An 18,600-nucleotide genomic window follows, 5' to 3' on the forward strand; every position below is an offset into this window, starting at 1 on the left:
TTTTTACTATGCTCTTCGACTTCCAAAATTGTGACTAAACAAATCCCTTTATGTTTTAAAATACTCAGGCTTGAATGTTTTATAATAGCAAAAGAAATTGGGCTAAGGCAACAATGCAATATTTTTCCATGTATTTAATTTCCCACATGTTTCTTTAATGTTCCAAGGTAGCTGATAGTACTCCAGCTATTCAGGAATTTGACAATTGAAATGCAAGAAAAGCTACACAGTTCATGACACAGTGAGTCTAATCTTTTAAAGAAAACTTTTGTAAGTCCAAGACCTCATATCCATCTCATATACACATATCTCATTCATAAAAACCTGGGATTTTCAGGCTTTGAATTATCCTTCCTAGAGCCCGGCCTGATCTTCCAGCCCTTGGGAATACAGAAGAGAGCAGACAGAGTGATTGATTTTAGAAATCTCAAAGGAAGAAATCAAACTTCATCAGCAACATAAGATGAATGAATAGTTAACTAGCCCAAAAACTAGAAAGTAGTGACAGTCTTTTTATAAGTCTTAGTTTGCCCTTGCTTGGCTCTGAAGTATGAAAAATGGAGAAAGTGGGATGGCAGCTACAAACCTGTGAGACTGTAGATAAGAACATGTCAGTGACCACAGATTGCATATGCATAAAGTGTTATGGATAGAAAGATTTCACAAAATAATCACAGCATAGAGGTATAGCTCAGTGGAAGGTCATTTATTTGGTCATTTATGTGTGAGGCCCTGGGTTTGACCTTCAACATAAAAAAAAACTAAAAACCAAAACTCAAACCAATCATCATCATCATCATCATCATCATCATCATCATCATCATCATCTCCCAAGAAAGATGTTGGAGTCTACAGGGCAAAGAAGAGATCAAATTGGTGGAAGGGATATCAGGTAGGACACCAAACTAGGTTTTAGATTTTTTTTTCTTCAACTACTGCATAGTAGTTAAGTTGGTTAAGTTTCTGAATATCTGTGTCCTGATGAGAGGGAGTGTTGAGCAATATGTGATTCCATCTACCTATAAAAGTCTATTCTTTCCAGATGTGCTATAAAATAAGAAGTTTTTCAGGGTGGTGATCCAGTAGTCAAGTAAAGAACTCTGGCCCTGGTGTCTGATTCACTGGACCCCAAATTCTAAATGGAACATTTATGGTGCCTCCTGTGTAACTTGGAAGAGCCATTTCTTTTTTCTGTGTTTAAATTTTCTTGCATACAGTATGTACACTCTAAGTTGGGAGACCAAAACAGAATTAACGTTATTTAACACATTGGAAATATTTTTCAGGACATCAAAATTACAACTAAAGTATTTGTTATAACTAATAGTGTAGCCTAGAAAATAGTGCATTTAAAAGTATTGTGCAAGTACATTGGAAATTATAGTTTAAGCTTTAATTGTCAATATCAAATATTTAGCAGAAAGTTAGAACTTTCAAAAGAGTTCGCTAAGCCGGAGGCGTTACCCTCATCTTCCTTCTCCTCTTTATCTTACTCCTTAGTGTATCCGTCAATAATTCTGAAGTGGCATGAAATGAATAATCATTAATTTGGGAATGCTGAGGTGTGAGAGTCCCCATCTCTTCAGTTTTCTCCATAGGAGTTTCTCTTCCACAGTCTCTTCTCTGAGTTATGCGTGGCTGGGATAAGAGGCTTCCATGAAGAAAAGGGATGTTGGAGACCAGACAGGTCTGCTTCTCCCTTTTCCCACTGCCTCAAGCAGAGATGCTCTGCATTTTGTCCTGCTGCCTCTCTTATCCCTGGGTCCCTCAGATTGTCCTGCTTCAGGATCACACAGTCTTGGCCCTTCCCTCTCTCATAATTCATGGGGATTTCTGGAGGGTCTCTGCTCATGTTTGTCTTGGCCAGGGTAATAGGAACTGAACACCTGGTTGCTGGGGAAGGGCAAACCTGTCTTTGACTTATACAATTTGCCTACTAATTTGTGACCACACCCAGGGTGTATCAGGAAAAGGTTACTCCTGATGCCAGGATTTGTTTGTGTCAAATGCCTTTGTAGAACCTCTGGACTTCTACCTGTGCCCTCCTCTTGGAATTCAAATGCAAGAAAGGCTTTCCTTGCAGAAGAGGGAACCTAGATGAAAATAGTTCTGTTTCTGGAGTTGAGGAATTATAACTCTTCTGGAGACTCTAAACTCTAAATAAATTAAATAACTAGTGACTAGAGACTACGTGTTTCTGATTGTTCAAGGAAGAGAGATTTAGAGGAGGGAGAGATCTTGGATTGTTTTCTGGAATAGCTTGTTCTTTTCTGAATGTTTTTGCATTCTTTATTCCCATGGACATGTGATGAGATATAGGACAGGTAATGTGGGGTTCCTAACCTTGTGTTTGTCCTTCCAGGACTCCATTATAATTTGAAGTAATCTGACTCCATGTATTTGTGACCATAGCCTTGCTCATATCCATGCTAAGATGAAAAAGAACAATTCCTCCTTCTCCTGATACATACATGCATATTTGTGTTTGCAGACAAAAATTGGAGGCTAAAGATTAAGTGCTTATTAACTTTTATACTCTTCTTGTGGGATCTGTGACCATGACTGGGACTAATGGGTCACTATTTACTGAAATCAGCCAAGCCCCAGAGAACTGAATGGGTTGGATACAGAGATAACTAAGTAAAAGGAAGTCAGCTACGTGTTTTTTTTTATAATCAAATGACATTGAAGCATAATTGTTTAGCTATTTGATCTTGAATAAATTACTTAGTCCTTTTCTGTTCTTCTGTTTCCTCATTTGTTAAATATGGTTCCAATAGCACCTATATTATCGGGTTGTCATGAGGATTAAATGGGCTCTTATTTGTAAAGAACTTGGAATAGTGCCTAGAACATAGAGCATGAGATAAATGTGTTAAGTCAACTAGAGCTTGCCTTTGAAACAGAAAGGCTAAGTTATAAGTAGGTGTCCTTACATCCATATAGCACAAGCACAAGCAGAAAGACCTTCATTCAACTGGTAGTACTTCAGCTCCTTTTCTCTCCAATGTAATTTTTGAAGGCAGCCTATTTTTCACTTGCTTGCCATGGATTAAAACAAGAGGGAGATGAATTTTCTGCATTAAGTCCCAAAATCTCCATTACCAGGCTTGAAATCAAGGAATAGCTAGTGGAAGATGGCCAGTATGACCAAACATCAGCTATATATTTGAAACTTCGTAAGCCTTATTGGAGGGTTATCAAGAAATTGTCCAACCTGAGGACAGCTAACACTAGATGTTCAGGAGCCTGTTTTACATCTCTCATAAGTCCTCCAGAAGGCATAGAAAGGGAAGTCCTTAGATGAACTTCTGGGAACACTGTAAAACTAGGTCAGAGGATAGGACCTTGAACATTCTGGGGACAATGAGATAAATATTGAAAGGTGAGAAAAAATGGCTTTCCTGAAAAAGATATCAGTTTGCAATCCAAACTGCTGCCAGTAAAAGTCCCTAACTGTATTACCAGGTATGTGGAATTTGGCCAGTCACATAGGTAAGCAATAATGATAACTATCTTAATGTTTATGCTGATATTGGGGCAATAAAGATTTTTTATGAGAGAATGATGTAAATTATTATTTGTTTTAAATCTCTTTTATATTGTGCTAGCTACAATGCATATTTGAAGCTAGTAGATCTTTTGTATCTGAAAATTCATTGCATTCTTGAAGTCTTCAAGTAAAGCAAAATCTCTCATATTTATAAAAAATTACAAAACTAAATATTTTTCTTTTAATTTGTTAAGGAAATTGTTCATTTTGAAAGATACAGCTGTCATGGTTCCTGGACAACTCACTGTATACTTTGGTAGCTCTAAAAATTACAACTTGATCTCTTTTTTATGGGGAAAAAAAGACATCTTTCTCTGGTTACAAGGTTTTAAGAAAATATAACTATCTTAATAAGTGAATTAAAAGATCATATGTTTTAGTCAGCATTTTGCTGCCATGACTGAAAGAGCTGACCAGCACAATTGTAGATGAGGAAAGGTTTATTTAGGGGCTCATGGTTTCAGTCCCTAAGAGGTTGGATTCTGTCCTTGGGGCTCAAGGTGAGGCAGGACATCATGGCAGAAGAGTGTGGCAGAGGGAAGCAGCACACATGATGATCATAAAGCAAAGACTCCACTCTGCTGAGGGCCATTACCAAGTAGGAATGACGCATCGAAATTTCCTTGCCAAGCGTACCCCATGCAGCTTAGAGGACATTCGATGGGACATTGCATGCATGCTTTAATAAGGTGACCTTGCTCAAGGACCAAGGCGGATCCGGGTTTAGAGCTGATCAGGTTTGAGGAAGTAACGGGCTCCTTGAGTTTAAGGCGTTGCCAGTTTAAGACAATGGGTTTTAGGGAAGTTAGAGGTTGAAGATTATTGCTGGGATTAGGGTGTTCCTGCTGCTTATTCCGTTGAGTTCTCATGAGACTAAAATGGGATTTGGAGATAGCCTCGTGGAGTAGGTGAATTGTGCGGGCAGACGGCAGAACGGGATTGCCCCTGGACCTGTGTGGAGGCGGTGTGAGAGCGGGAATAAAGAACTGCTGTTTGAACCTACAAAGGTGTGTGGTGGCTCGTGATTCTGGTGCCAAGCCGAGACATTGGCCTTGACACCACTCTCCAGACACAAAATGTGTACCCCATAGCCAGGTCCCCAGTGAATCACTTCCTCCAGCCACACCCCACCTGTCTCCAGTTATCATCTAGTTAATCCCATCAGGGATTGATTCACTGATTGCATTAAGGCTATAACCCAAAACTTCTTGCATTATCTCACACATGAACTTTTTTTTTAATCTTACTTTTTTTGGTGGAGTTCTTTTTTTTTTTCTTTTTTGGAACTGGGGTTCGAACCCAGGGCTTTGCGAATGCAAGGCAGATGCTTTGCCACTGAGCTACATCCCAGCCCTCACACATGAACTTTTGCAGACACCATATGTAAATCATAACACTCCATCCTTGGCCTTCAAAAGCTCACACTCTTCTGACAATGCAAAATACATTTATTTCATTCCCAAGAGTCCCATAGTCTTAACAGTTTGGAAATTGCTCAAAGTTCAAGTGCAAAGTCTTCTCTGAGGCTCAAGCCAATCTCACATTGTGAGCTCCTATAAAATTAAAAGCAATTTACAAGTATCCAGTATATAATGGTACAGAGTAAACATTGTTATTCACAAAATTAGGGGCATAGAAAGAAGGTATAGGACCAAAGCAAGACTGAAATATAGATGAGCAAACAATTCCTGTAGTTCCACATCCAGCCTCCGGGGGACATGTTCCCTGATGTTCTCTTCAAATGGCTTGTGTAACTCCACCCCCAAGGCCATATTGGTTGCAGCCCAAGTGGCTTTTCTGTTGGCTTGTCTCTGCTCAATTCCTGCAGCTTTCCTAGGGCAATGTTCTTTGTTACTGGCATGTGTTAATCTTGGGGGTCTCCACTGCAGTTTTGGCTTCTTCCTCAAGCCACCACATCTAGATTTCTCAGGAAATGCCCACAGGAGACTCTGACCCTGCTGCATTTTACCTGGCTTCCAAGGCCTTCCTTTGAAATCTTGGTGGAAGCCTCCATGATCCCCTAACTTCAGCATCCTGCATTCCTGCAGAATCAGCACCATGTGGTTGAAGTCAAAGTTTGCCGCCATCTTGAAGAGTGGACAAGCCTCCAGGGAGCCTGGCTGCAGCAGCCTCTGAGTGTCTGAGCATTCAAAAGCTTCCTAGATCCCCTTATGCAAGAAGGATTCCCCACTGGTCTCAAGAGAATTTTCACTTTTACTCCCTTGAGCCTGAGATGGATGTGGTCTTGCCAGCTCCTGAGATACCCTCAAGCTATCTTTTCTATTGTCTCTGGGCAAAGTCTTTAGCATTTCTTTAGGTTAAGGCTATAATCCAAACATTTCTCCTCCAAACCATCTTGTGTTGTCTCACACATGAGCTTTTGGGGACACCACATCTAAACCATAGCATCATATTAATTTTAAAAGCTCATCTAAACTTATTAATCAGAATAAGCAATGTTTGTTATCTGAGTTTAAAATTTGCAGTGTTTAGAAAAATAATCACAAATATCTCATTATAAATAGATCCCTCTTTCTAAACAATTTAACTATTTATTAAGGACTGCTTAATGAAGAAAGAAGCCTGAAGGAGATTTTGAGTCCTTCCTTCATTCATCCTATAATCTGAAGACCACTGTATGGGTAATCTTTGCTAAGATACTCAATTGTGATGTTTTTTGTGCTCCATCATGTGAAAAATTGGGAATGTAATAATGCTTGCTTCATAAATTTGGTTTGATGATTAAATAAGTTATTGCATGTACAGACTGCATAAACTGTCTGGCACTTGTTCAACATTTAATAAATATTGGCTCTTATTATTTGGGAAAGAGGAGTATCTCTTTTGGAGTAATAGCCAAAGGATCCCTTTTCATATATTTATGGATCAAAGCCTAAGGTAATGCATTCCAAGAATAAATTGGACTACAGTTGAGGCAGCACTCATTGCCAGCTGTTTCCTGTCTATAGGTATGACTATAAGGCAGTTCTTGGTGAATAATTACTCCAGTGGCTTACTTTAGGAAAGGTAATACAGTCACAAAAATCCCAAAGGAAGGATGAATCAATATTACAGGGCGTTTTCTCTTCTGCAATTTTATACAATTTAGGCCTGAAAGGCAAAATTTGGGTTTTAGGGGGAGCTGGACCAATGTTCCTGTAGAATTCTGGGGACAGTTTCAATGTCACAGACTTATCTTCTCTGACAGTGATTGAGAACTGTTATTTGGAAGGTCATTTGGAGAGAGGAATCTAGAGGGTCATCCTATAAACAGAGTATCTTAGAATACTGGTGTTTTCCTACAGGATGGGTTAGAGCACGGCCTTTCCATCCCAGTGTTCTGTCTGAGTCCCCTGAAGTGATTGGAATTATTTTAAGGTTTTCCATGATGATAATCCTGAGCCACTCTCCAATTCCTTTGGAGCCTGAACTCCTTATGAGACTTTTTTTTATTGGGGGGGGAGTATAAACTGAAGGGTTTTAGAGTGGGAGGGACAGAGTGAAGGAAAGAGAAGAATGTCTTGAAAACCCTGGAAACATTCTCAAAATACGAGAACAAAGTGCTCAATGGCTTCTGCTTCATACAGGAACGAGTTTTCTACCTGAGAGAATCTGTAGGTTTCCAAATACCTTAGGAACTTGGCAGTTGAATGTGGATGCTTTCGGATCTCAGGAAGAATAAACAACCAGTCTCACTTTGAAACATTCCCAATTATTGCTTCTTTTCCCTCAAAGGACAGTTTATTGGGAGACTGATGGTGTCGGTAGCTAGGGGCTTGAAGCTGGCAGGAGTGTGCCACCAGCTGTTCTCACTTGGTACCAAGATCCAGAGAGTGTCTGGGATCTCCTGCAAAGATCTCCCACTTCTCTTTCTTGGTGAGCCTTCCTGCACTTCACTGAAGGGAGAGCTGGCAGTTTTGCAGAGCTCAGATTATGTCGGCAGATGGGGGTAGAAGGGTGTTGTGGGTGCCAGGAATCTAAGTGGTGGCACACCACATTTAGTAAGCTGATGGCATGCACATATTTTGTTTAATTAGCAGTTTTTGTAAGTCACAAGCATATGCTTTGTCACTTCTTGTTGTTTTAATGGTGAGCTATTATGTACTTCAGTGAAATCTTATGACTTCTGTGAGTGAGTTTGCTTATAATCATCATCTCAGTACCAAATGCCATGCCCAGTCCTTCCTGTACATGCCCATCACCCTCTACCACCCTACCTAGTGCTATCCTGCAAATAGGTATTAGAGAGATACAAAGGAAAGGAAGATCAAGATTCTTCCATGAGCTCTTTTATGGGAATGCAGTAGGGAAATGGGCCAGAGTAAGGCTCAAAGACCAAAATCATCCAACACTTGCCCAGATTCAGAGACATGATATGGCAAATTCTGGTAGAGATGCAGTGGAACCTATAGGCTCACAATGGAATGGGCTGCAAAAACCTAGAAAAATCTGGTCACTGAAGCCAAACAGAGACAGAGAACAGACCAAGGATGCCACCAGCAGGAATCAAGCATGGTACCGAGTTGACATGTTGATGAAGCAAAGCCTCCTTGTCTCTGCTGCTGGACTGTTGCATCAATTTTTAACTACCAAATGAGTTTGTCTTTCTCCAGTTCCAGTTCACAGGTTGTGAGTCAGGCCAGTTCCTCTTGCTGAAATATGTTTGAACTCTAGAGCAGTGCATCTCAAACTTTCATTTGCATTTACAACAACAGGGCAAATTGTTAAAATGCACATTATAATTCATTTGGTTGGAAGTTCTGTATTTCCAAGGAGTTCCTTGAATGTAAAAGAGCAAGGTCTAGAGCATGCCCTTCTTTCTCAAGATTTAAGGTTAAACAGTAGAAGGCTTGAAAAGGAGAAAAATCTTTGTCCCTAAGATCTGTTCCTGACTACTTATTTCCAGTGTATACATTTACCCCTAATCTAGGACTGTTGACAATGGATGTCATGCCCTTCATGCCCCTCCTAAGGAGAACTCATTGGAGAATAATGTACCAGATCATGGTTTATTTGAGCATTTTTTTTAAATGAACCCATGATCCATTTCCTGATTTGGACTTTATTTGGTGAGCTCCTAGCTAGTGTTTTTTTTTTTTTTTTTTAACTTCTAGCTTAAAGTAAGGATTAGTCTTTGACTATTTTTTTTTCTTTTTGCAGTGCTGGGGATTGAAGTGAGAACCTCACATATGATGTGCAAGCATCTCCCACTGAACTATATCTCCAGCTCTAGCTTGACATTCTTGAACAAATATCTCAGACAAAAACTCTCTTTCTTCCTTACTCCCCCTGCCATGAACCTTTATATATGGTCAAGAAATAAGAACAGGCATAGGATGGCCAAAACTACACATATATATATATTTCTCTGTTAAAAAGTAAAACAAAGTCCAGAGGCAAATATTTGCTAAAGCAGTTTGTATGACCAGAGCACTAAGTTCCAATTTAAAACATTTGAATTCAAGTCTGACAATGACTATTTGCTTTTATTTGCATAGTTAATACATCCAATTTGGTGCTTTTCCTAGAAAAAGAACAGTTTACTCAAAGGTAAACTCTTGCTTGTTCTTTTACTATACTATGGTAGTTTCCTTTTGTTGTATAACAAATTATCCCAAAATGTAGTGGTTTAAGAATAAACACTATTTCGTAGTTTCTTTCATCAGAAATTCAGGCATAGTTTAGCTGAATTCTAAGTGTCAGAATTTTAGTTGAGGCTGTGAATAGCTGTTGTTATGTGTTGTAGTCTCATTTGAAGGTTTGACAGGAAAAAGATTTGATTATAATCACAACATGGTTATTAGAAGAATTCATTTCTTCATGGATTGCTTGATGAGATCCTCTGTTCCTATTTTCTGATTGGATGCTTCCCTTTTCTCCTTGCCCATGAGCTTATCCAAATTTCTCTTCCTGTGTTCACAATACATTTTTTTTTCCATCAGAGCCAGTAACTATAAGAGGACAAGAAAGAGTCAGCAAGGGAGAAAGGAGTGGAGGTAAAAGAGAAGTCCCAGTCTTTTGTAATCACTTAATCATGAACATGGCATCCTATCTTTTGTCATTTACTGTTGGGAAAAGCAAGTCACTAAGTTTATCCTACCTGCAAGGGAAGAGAATTACCTGACATTTTGCAGCTTATTGCATCTCACATATATCTTGATAATGCTATGGACCAGGCAAGCAAATCTAAAGGCCCTTCACAATATTGGAGATTCATTGGGAGGCTGGGGAACCAGGTTAGAAAATAAGAAAGAACCAGAAAAGTGTGGCAATAAAAATTCCAGGCAAGATCATGTAGTTAGAGCAATTTGATCATAAAGATTGATGTAAATTAAAATCCCTGGGCCCTTATTTGCACATTCTTTGTGCCACTCCCTGGTGGGCATCCTAGGATCATGCTGCAATCATTCCCAGCGCCCTGGCCTCTGGAAAGCTAGGAGGAAAAGAAATCTGCCACCTTTGCCTTTATAACAGAGCTGTGGCACTACTTCTCACCATGAACCCCATCAACGGAGCATCCCTCAGTACATAGGAAGTGTTTTCCCTCAGAGTAGCCAAAAGGAGGGAAACAAAGACACGAGTTTCTCTAGGTATTCACATAATTCAGTTTCTGTAAGTATAAAGAGGCGTGAGTTCTAGGTGATTCACTTATTCTTGCAAATCACTTTCTGCTCCATACACTCCTGACTCTCTAGAAAGCTGGAGCCACAGACCAATTACAGAGTTCTGACCCCTCTGTTATTTACACACTATGCATTTTCATTTGCAAGATTTGTTTCTTCAGTTTCATGGGATGTTCTATAGCAGACATTTAATCTTAGAGGGTTTAGGAGCAGAATAAATATCCTTATTTTCCTAAAATCTATTTTCGAATCCCCTCTTCCTCTGTGGAAGCCGTCAGCTCAAGTTCTCCTTTCCCCAGGACTATACTCTGTGCAGGTCCAACCCTCCCTCTAGTGGTGGTTTTTAAAATCTAACTATGGTTTCTCTAAAAGCCTTGCTCTTTAGACCAGTGTGTTCCAAAGTTTGACCGCTATTCAAAATATGAAAGATAGTTTCATGTTAACACAATTTGCATATACACTTGTAATTACAATAAAATTTTTACACAAAACAGTATTTTCCCAGCTTTGTTGAGTAAACTGTGGTGTTTTTTATTTTTATTTAGAAAATTATGTTAATTATTATCCAGTAAATTAACAATTTCCACTATAAGTAAGTTGTAACCCACAGTTTGAAAAACAATGATTTAGACTACTATTAAAACTGTAATTAACTTTGTGTTCTATGAGCAGATACGTTTCCCAGATAGGGACACACAAATGCGTGCACACACACACACACACACACACAACCACTTGTGACCAAATGCCTGATGATCTGCAAAGCCCTGTGGCTTTCTTTTATTTTCATAACACATTTGCATATAATGACTTGGTAAAGTCTTGTGAGAAAGAAGCACTTTTCATAACTTAGTGTTTCCCAATTTTAACCATAGAAGGACCATTTCCAAAACATGCATATGCAACAAAATAAACAAACCTATGAGTAGTTGAAGAAATTATTATTCTGTCTGGGATAGTGGTACATGCCTGTATCCCCAATTACTCAGAAGGCTGAGACAGGAGGATTGAAAGTTTGAGGTCAATCTTAGCAACTTAGACTGTGTCTCAAAAACAAAAAAATCAGAAGGGCTGGGGATATAGCTCAGTGCCTGTGAATTCAATCCCTAGTACTAAAAAACAAAATTAAAGAAGCAAGAAGAAAGAAAAAGAAAGAAAGATTATTCCAAGAAATGAAATTATAGGGGATTCTTGAGCTATGAGAAGGGAATTAACAAATAAATCCAAATGCAAGATAGATTATAACACAAATTTATGCAGTTGATGGACAATGGCTTCTTAGAGGTATGCTTTAAAGACTACTTGGAAAGAGGGGCTGGGGCTGTAGCTCAATGGCACAGCGCTTGCCTAGCATGCGTAAGACCCTGGGTTCGATCCTCAACACCACATAAAAGTAAACAAATAAAATAAAGGCACACTGTCCATCTACAACTACAAAAAAATTTAAAAAAAGACTACTTAGGAAGAATGGACAAATGTGGTTGGATAGTAGGATATGAAAGATAAAGAAGCAAGAGCTGTTAAAAGTTCAAAGGGTGCATTATAAACTTACATTCAGAAATATTGGGGAATTGGATCCTTTGTTTCAACTAACCGAACCAGATGTTTCTGGGGCTTGTGACTGCTACCAGGTGGTTTGTTTCATGTATTCCAAACGAAGAGGAAAGTCAGTGATAGAGGGAACCACCAGAGGCCCAGGATCCTCAGATCTGCTGACCTAAGTTGGGAAGAGGTTGTATCCAATTCATTGACTCACAGACCACAACTGGCAGAAATCTAAATCATAGCAGATTAAATACATGATTCTAAAGATGGACAGGGGATGGGTAAATAAGACAAGAACAAAAGCACAGCCTCCAGCCGGATAACCCCTAGAAATGTGGAGGACATTCACCAGGAGCAAATAGAATACCTGGGACAATTTGTCAGTATCCACAGAAGGAAATCTAGGACAGAAAAAAAAGGTAAGGTCAGCATGAGAGGCAGACCCAGTAAAACAGTCTTTTTCTCTGCAGAAAACATCTCTTGAGGGTCCTTCTTGTTCCCCTACTTTAAGAACCAGATCTCACACAGATCCTATTGAAGAGGTAGAGATAGCATCTATAATAATACCATGTGACTAAAATTTCCAGCCCCAGTGGATTGAATTGAGCTGAACACCCAACTGTAGCTGGATTAGAAGGACATTCTTTTGAAACAGCGTTTGTTCACTAAGCATATAGTGTAGGTTTTGAATTCCTGGAGTGAAAAGCTGGAAAAATAACTAGCTATGTTGGATCATGGTGTGTATTCCCCAAAGGCAAGTAAATCTAGTGGCTGAAAGTGAAAGTATAAACCAGTTCCTGAGAAGAAGGAGACAATACAAAGGAAAGAAAGAGTAATGTCCCTTCCTGACTGTTCTTTCTTTTTCTAGTTCCTCATGAGATTCAGCTGTGTGCCTCCGTCTTGAGTGAATTGAAATAAGCCCTGTTCGTCCAACACATCTTCTTTGGCTTAGGTGAGTTAGTATGCATGTCAGTGTCATATCCAGATACCATTAATTAAGCTAGCCTAAAAGGAGCTTATGTCCACCTCAGGCAAGGGAACATTGTGATGTCAGCACCCAATGGGAATGTAGACTACGTGAATGGAGTTCATGGAGAATTCAGATATTATATACAGTACAAAGTGTCTCACACAAATTGTAGGCATCAGGGACTGCTATACAAAATGGGCCATTTCCGTCTTGTTCCCCAAGAATTATGAGAAAGTAGTTTCTAGTGACAAAAGAAGAAGAAGAACAAGAAGAAGAAGAGGAGGAGGAGGAGGAGGAGGAGGAGGAGGAGGAGGAGGGGAGGAGGAGGAGGAGGAGGAGGAGGAGGAAGTTTATATATATATCTTGGGAGTGGGACATTTTTATCAACTGTGCCAAGAGAAGCAGAGGTCTTGACTGACTGGAAGGCATTACATTATTGGTGGTTCAGTGGGATAGTGTTGATCTAGGAGGAGAAGAGAGTGTGCTCACACCTTATCATAAGGGCCTGTGCTTACATTAATTTATCCAGGATCCCCATTTTAAAATTCTCAATTTAATCACACATGCAAAGTCTGTTTCACCATATAAGATAATGGAATATTCACAAAATTTGAGAAGTAGGACATGGACCTCTTCCAGGAAAGAATTTTTTTTTTGAGAGAGAGAGAATTTTTAATATTTATTATTTTTTAGTTTTCGGCGGACACAACATCTTTGTTTGTATGTGGTGCTGAGGATCGAACCCGGGCTGCACACATGCCAGGCGAGCGCGCTGCCGCTTAAGCCACATCCCCAGCCTGAGGATTTTTTTTTTATTCTACTGAAAACTCTTTTTCCTTTCTGATATTAATAATTTGCATCCTCTTGTTTTTTCCTGGTTAGCCTGACTAGAGATTCATAAATTCCATCAATAGTTTAAAAGAATCAGTTTTTGTTGGGAATGGTGGTACATGCCTGTAATCCCAGCGACTCAGGAGGCTGAGGCAGGAGGACCCCGAGTTCAAAATCAGCCTCAGCAAAAGCAAGATGCTAAGCAACTCAGTGAGACCCTGTCTCTAAATAAAAAACAAAATAGGGCTGGCAGTGTGGTTCAATGGTCAAGTGCCCCTGAGTTCAATCCCTTAATCAGTTTTTTTAATTACTTTTTTCAATTTCCTTGATTTCACTCTGCTGTTATGTCCCTTCTGCTTGCTTTACATGAACATTGCTTTTCTTTTCATAGTTTCCTAAAGAGTAAGCTTGGATTACTGATTTTAGATCTTTTAATTTTTTTCTGATATAGTCATCAATTGCTCTCTCTTTCTCTCTAAGCGATGCTTTCACAGTATACCATAAGTGTTAATAAGTTGTATTTTATTTTCATTATATTCGAACTTTGTAAGTTCTTTTGATTTTATTTCTCTTTGTGAAATTTAGAAGTATGTTCCTTAACCTCTAAATATTTTGGGATCTCCTAATACGTTTACTTTTAGATTAATTCTATTGTGATTTGACAAAATACTTTATATGAATTTTTTTTCTCTTTTAAATTTGTTCCAATGTTTCATGCCTCAGAATATGGCCTATATTGGTGAAAGTTCCATTTGAGTTTGAGAAGAATGTGTATTATACTTTTGGACAGAGTACTCTCTAAATGTCAACTAGATTCAGTTGATTGATAGTGCAATTCAGATCAGTTTTGTACCTGCCTGATCCATCAATGACGAAACAGAGAGATGTTAAAGTTTTTAAGTACAGATTGTCCCCATAGTGCAATAGTTCAACTCATGTCTTTGACATTGTAATGGTGCACAAGTAATGCTCATTCATTAGAAATGCTATCTTCTATTTTGCATTATATCTGCGCTAGTGCTAGATATATTGTACACGGCTCTCACAATCCTGGGTAGCAGCAGTGAGTTCTAGCTCCCAGTCAACCACAAGATCATGAGAGTAAACAACTGATGTTTGTTAAGTTAGATGTAATAAAGACATCTTTAACTTGTATTATCAATTTAAAGTACATTTATCAGGAAGGACCCCATAATTATTCAAAAAGTCTCTGTATAATACTATATTTTTCTATTGTTCATTGTGGTTCTATACATTACCTTGATTCACACTTTTGAAGTTCCATAGTTAAGTGCTTTACATGTTAAACATCATTACGCAACCTTAAGAAATTGAACCTTTTTACCCTTTTGTTAGGATTCTCTTGATTTTTGATAATGTTCCTTTTCCTGAATTTGTTTGCCTAAAGTTAATAGGCTTACTCCATTTTTCTTTTAGAGTATATCTTTCTAAATCCCTTTACTTACAACATATTTTATATTTGGATCAAAAGTAGTTATCTGGTAGACAAGGTACCATAGAGTCTTTTCTAAAAAAAAATCACTATGATTATCTTTCTCCATTAACTGCCACACTTAGAACATAAACTATAAAAGTAGAAGATAAAAGTTATAATTTTAAATTAAAATTTTTATTATCGCTCTCTGAAACCAGAGAGCACAACAAATATACAACAGCTTAAAATGAGGGAGGGAGGACGACAGAAGAGGGGAGTCAGGATGAGGTGATCAGGTGTCAGGGTGTCCACAGGATCCTTCCTTGGGTGGATCTTCACCTGGGACTCTTGTGCATGATGGAACTATGCACAAATCCAGCGGGATGACTTCCCACTTTCCCTAGCCCTTGAACTTGCAGACATAGGGTAACTCTATATTACAGTTGTAGTCTCTCCACTTCAGAAATCCTGCAGAGACAGAAGATGCAATATGCCTAAGACAGGTGGACTTTTGTGGACCCAATGAAGCAGCATCTCAGGTAGAAGACAAATTGACTTTTGATTTCCTATCTCAGACAGATTCCTTGAAGGTCAGGCCCAGGGATGAAGAAAGGATAGGGAAAGACTAGGCAGAAGTGGCTTCTCTGAGGCTTACCTGAGCTTCGTGACACGCCCCCACAATAACCACGGTCTGAAGCAGTGGACGGATTCCTCTCCCAGTTTGCGTAATTCAGCACATCAGTGCTGCTCCACTCCCATCCAGCACCATTGGGTTCTTGTCCCTACAGAGCACAGGATGGAACCAGGTAGGTATATGTGTGTGTTGGTTAGAAGGATAGAGATTAGAGCTCTGCTTGCATGACCCCCTAGCTGGACCTTCTGATTCCCCTCACAGCTTCATGGAGTTTGGCCTTCTCCACAGGATACACAGAAGGCTCTAAAGGAATGTTTTCCCCAAATTTCTCATTCCTACAGGAAAATCCTAGACAATTATCCCAAGAACTTTGGAACCACTCAAAATCAGTGAGGAAATAGCTTAACACAATTGGTGACATTTTTGTGACTAGATTCTGAAACTCAAAGATAATATCTAATCTTAAAAGAGAAAATATGTCTCATACCTTCAGGTAGTGATCCCTTAGAATAGTATGCTCAGACTCCCTGAAAATTTCCAAAGCCTCATAAGAGCATAGTATAAAAGCTGACAAGGGGCACATGAACATCATTGGATTAACTAGGGAACCCCACATAACTTAGCTCTTAACATGGCCTCAAGGATTTCCCTTTGCTCGAAATATCACCCAGAATCTGAGCTCTAAGTCCCCTCAGCTTCCTCCTGGGCAGGCATAGAGAGAAGGCCTGGGTGACAATAGCCACTTGAGATGTAACCAAAAGAGTATTGAACTCACAAGTGTGGGATCATGGATCCCAATCCAGACATATGAGTAGCTGTTCACACTGCTCTTGACCAAGGAGGACACAAAGGAGGCTTCAGCCCCACTGAGCACAGACGCAAGGTGTCCTTCAGACCGCTTCTGGCAGGCCAACTGCATGGTTGGGAAGCAAGAAAATAAGAGGGAGCCTGAGATCTCGATAGAGAAAAGCAGGGAGGAGTTTGGTGGGATAAATAGCATTGGCAAGGGTGTTCATTCTCGTCCCAGGAACTGTGGAAGTTGGTGACCTTGCCCCTGGGATACATGTGGCCTTTCCCCTGTCACCCACCCAGCACTCACGTCTGCATCTATCCAGGATTTTGGTGTGGTAAACAAGGCATAGCAGTAGGAGGCATAGGCCTTGGAGCCTTTGGGACAGCTGATGCGTGGAGAGGCCTGTTCCTTCTGGATGTCTTCACCTGGGTAGAGGGAGATACAGAGAGGGATGGGATCAAATGAAGAATGGAGATTGGGGTGGGGAGGATAACGTAGGGAACGTCTATGAGGTCTCCTTCTGGGAGGGAAACCACAATCCCCTCCACCTCTCAGCTCTGCTCATGCTTTCAGGAATCTGCATTCTCACCTGGCCCAGCCATGTTGGGCAGCACCACCTTTCATTTTACCCTTTCCCCTTACTCAACAGTCCACGACTCCTCCCAGCCTGAGCTGACAGTTCCCACACTGGGTTTTCCAATCTTTCATTGTTCCTTACACTGCATTATGGCCCTTTCACACTTTCCCTCTTTAACCCACTCACATAAACTAGAAATTTCTGACAAAGCAGGGAGCCACCTCATTCCATTGAGGATGCATACTCTGGCCTCCCACCACTGTTAGCTGAAGCAAGGGAGGGTGATGGAGGGACAGCAGGCAATTTCCCTGAGTGTGGGCACCCCTCACCTTCCCCCATAAAGGAGCCTTCCTCTTCCTGGATCTCAATGCTCACAGAAATCCCTGGGCTAGAGGCAGAGAAATCTCACCTTGCACCTGAGACAGGAGCATGAGGCAGGAAAGCAGCATCCAGGACATGCTGGGCAGGGCCATGGGAGTCAGCATCATGTCTGGGAGTGAGGAGACAACCAGCTCACTGTAGGAAATGTGCTCAGGCAGAAGACATGCAGAGACCCCACTGCGCCTTGCCTTTCTTTGGTCTAATCCTGTCCAGGTGTGTTGACCTGAGCGCTGTCCATGCCCTTCCATGGACCTGGCATGAATTGGGAAATCTGTATTCTCTGGTCTTCCTGAGAGCTCCCTGGCCAGCCTCTGCTTAGTCTCTGAACTCCTGTGTTCTCTGAGGACTGGGACCCCCTCAACCCTCTAGTGATGTGTGATTTCAAACCCCTGCAGGGCTCAGCCTCAGCTTCTTTCAGCCTCAGCTCCTTTCAGCTCCCACTTACCTGTCTTGCAGGAAACTGGAATGCTTTGTCAGGGCAGGGAAGGCTGGACTTTTATAAGAGGATCTGAGGGAGGGGCATTGAAAGGAGGGGGTGAAACGTGTGTGCAGGCAGGGCTCATGATCATGATAGGGCTTGGCATGGATTCAGGAGATTCCCACCAAGGGGAGGAGAATCTTCCTGGCAAAGCTTGGGAATCAGCACAGCTGTTGCCTGCTTCCAGTTAGCAGGCCAGCTCTATCTCCAGGGCAGGTGAAGTTTGAACTTTCCCCACCCTCTCCCAGATATCCCATTCTGAGAAACTCAAGAGAATGAATGCAACCCTGTGGTACAGATTATGCTGTTTTACAGTGTTGCAAATGTTATGGCCTTGGATGTTGAAGGAAAATGAATATCAGCAATACCTTTTAGATCAACCAGCAAGAAGTAGTTCCTGTGGGCATATATGCACATTTCTTTATACCTGTGTAGTAATATATAATACAGGTTAATAATATGAATTGGGTGGGTTAAGGTTAACAATTGGAAGTATTGGTGAGCATGAAGTTACTGAAGGCAAAGAAATAATTTAAACCCAGGTAAGAAGTAATGGCTTAGAAATTGGAGTTAATCTTGAAGGTCAGTTGTCCAGCAAGGCTCTCAGGAACAGTAGCTGAATGGACTTTCCTTTCAGCTGCCTCTGTGTGGTAGGTCTGGGAAGCAGTTCCTGGTTCACTGTAATTGTGAGCTGATAGTTTGTTCTTGGAGTACCATCCTCAGATTTTTATTATATGCTCAGGGATTTTCAAGACTCTTTCAGAGGGTTTTGTAGTATTC

At 40.4% G+C, this 18,600-nt stretch overlaps 1 protein-coding gene across 1 annotated transcript; it reads right to left on the reverse strand.

Annotated features, from left to right (window-relative positions):
- Positions 1-15,145: 15,145 nt before the first annotated feature.
- Reg3g (regenerating family member 3 gamma) lies at positions 15,146-17,531 on the reverse strand. Its single transcript, XM_078029806.1, has 5 exons — positions 17,371-17,531; positions 16,691-16,809; positions 16,367-16,504; positions 15,613-15,739; positions 15,146-15,425 (listed from the first exon to the last, which is right to left on the reverse strand). Exons 1-5 carry the CDS (start codon positions 17,447-17,449, stop codon positions 15,358-15,360), a joined length of 531 nt encoding a protein of 176 aa, XP_077885932.1. The 5' UTR covers positions 17,450-17,531; the 3' UTR covers positions 15,146-15,357.
- Positions 17,532-18,600: the final 1,069 nt, after the last annotated feature.

Source organism: Ictidomys tridecemlineatus, chromosome 12 (genome assembly GCF_052094955.1).
Source record: "Ictidomys tridecemlineatus isolate mIctTri1 chromosome 12, mIctTri1.hap1, whole genome shotgun sequence".
Lineage (NCBI taxonomy): Eukaryota > Metazoa > Chordata > Mammalia > Rodentia > Sciuridae > Ictidomys > Ictidomys tridecemlineatus.

Bases quoted from the DNA above. Each gene is read 5' to 3' on its own strand.
- Reg3g (XM_078029806.1), bottom strand. From the start codon at position 17,449: ATGATGCTGACTCCCATGGCCCTGCCCAGCATGTCCTGGATGCTGCTT. The intron at 16,810-17,370 runs GTGAGATTTCTC...CCCTCTACCCAG, and splicing joins GCTCCTGTCTCAGGTGCAAG to GTGAAGACATCCAGAAGGAA. The intron at 15,426-15,612 runs GTAAGCCTCAGA...CTGTCTCTGCAG, and splicing joins GGGCGTGTCACGAAGCTCAG to GATTTCTGAAGTGGAGAGAC.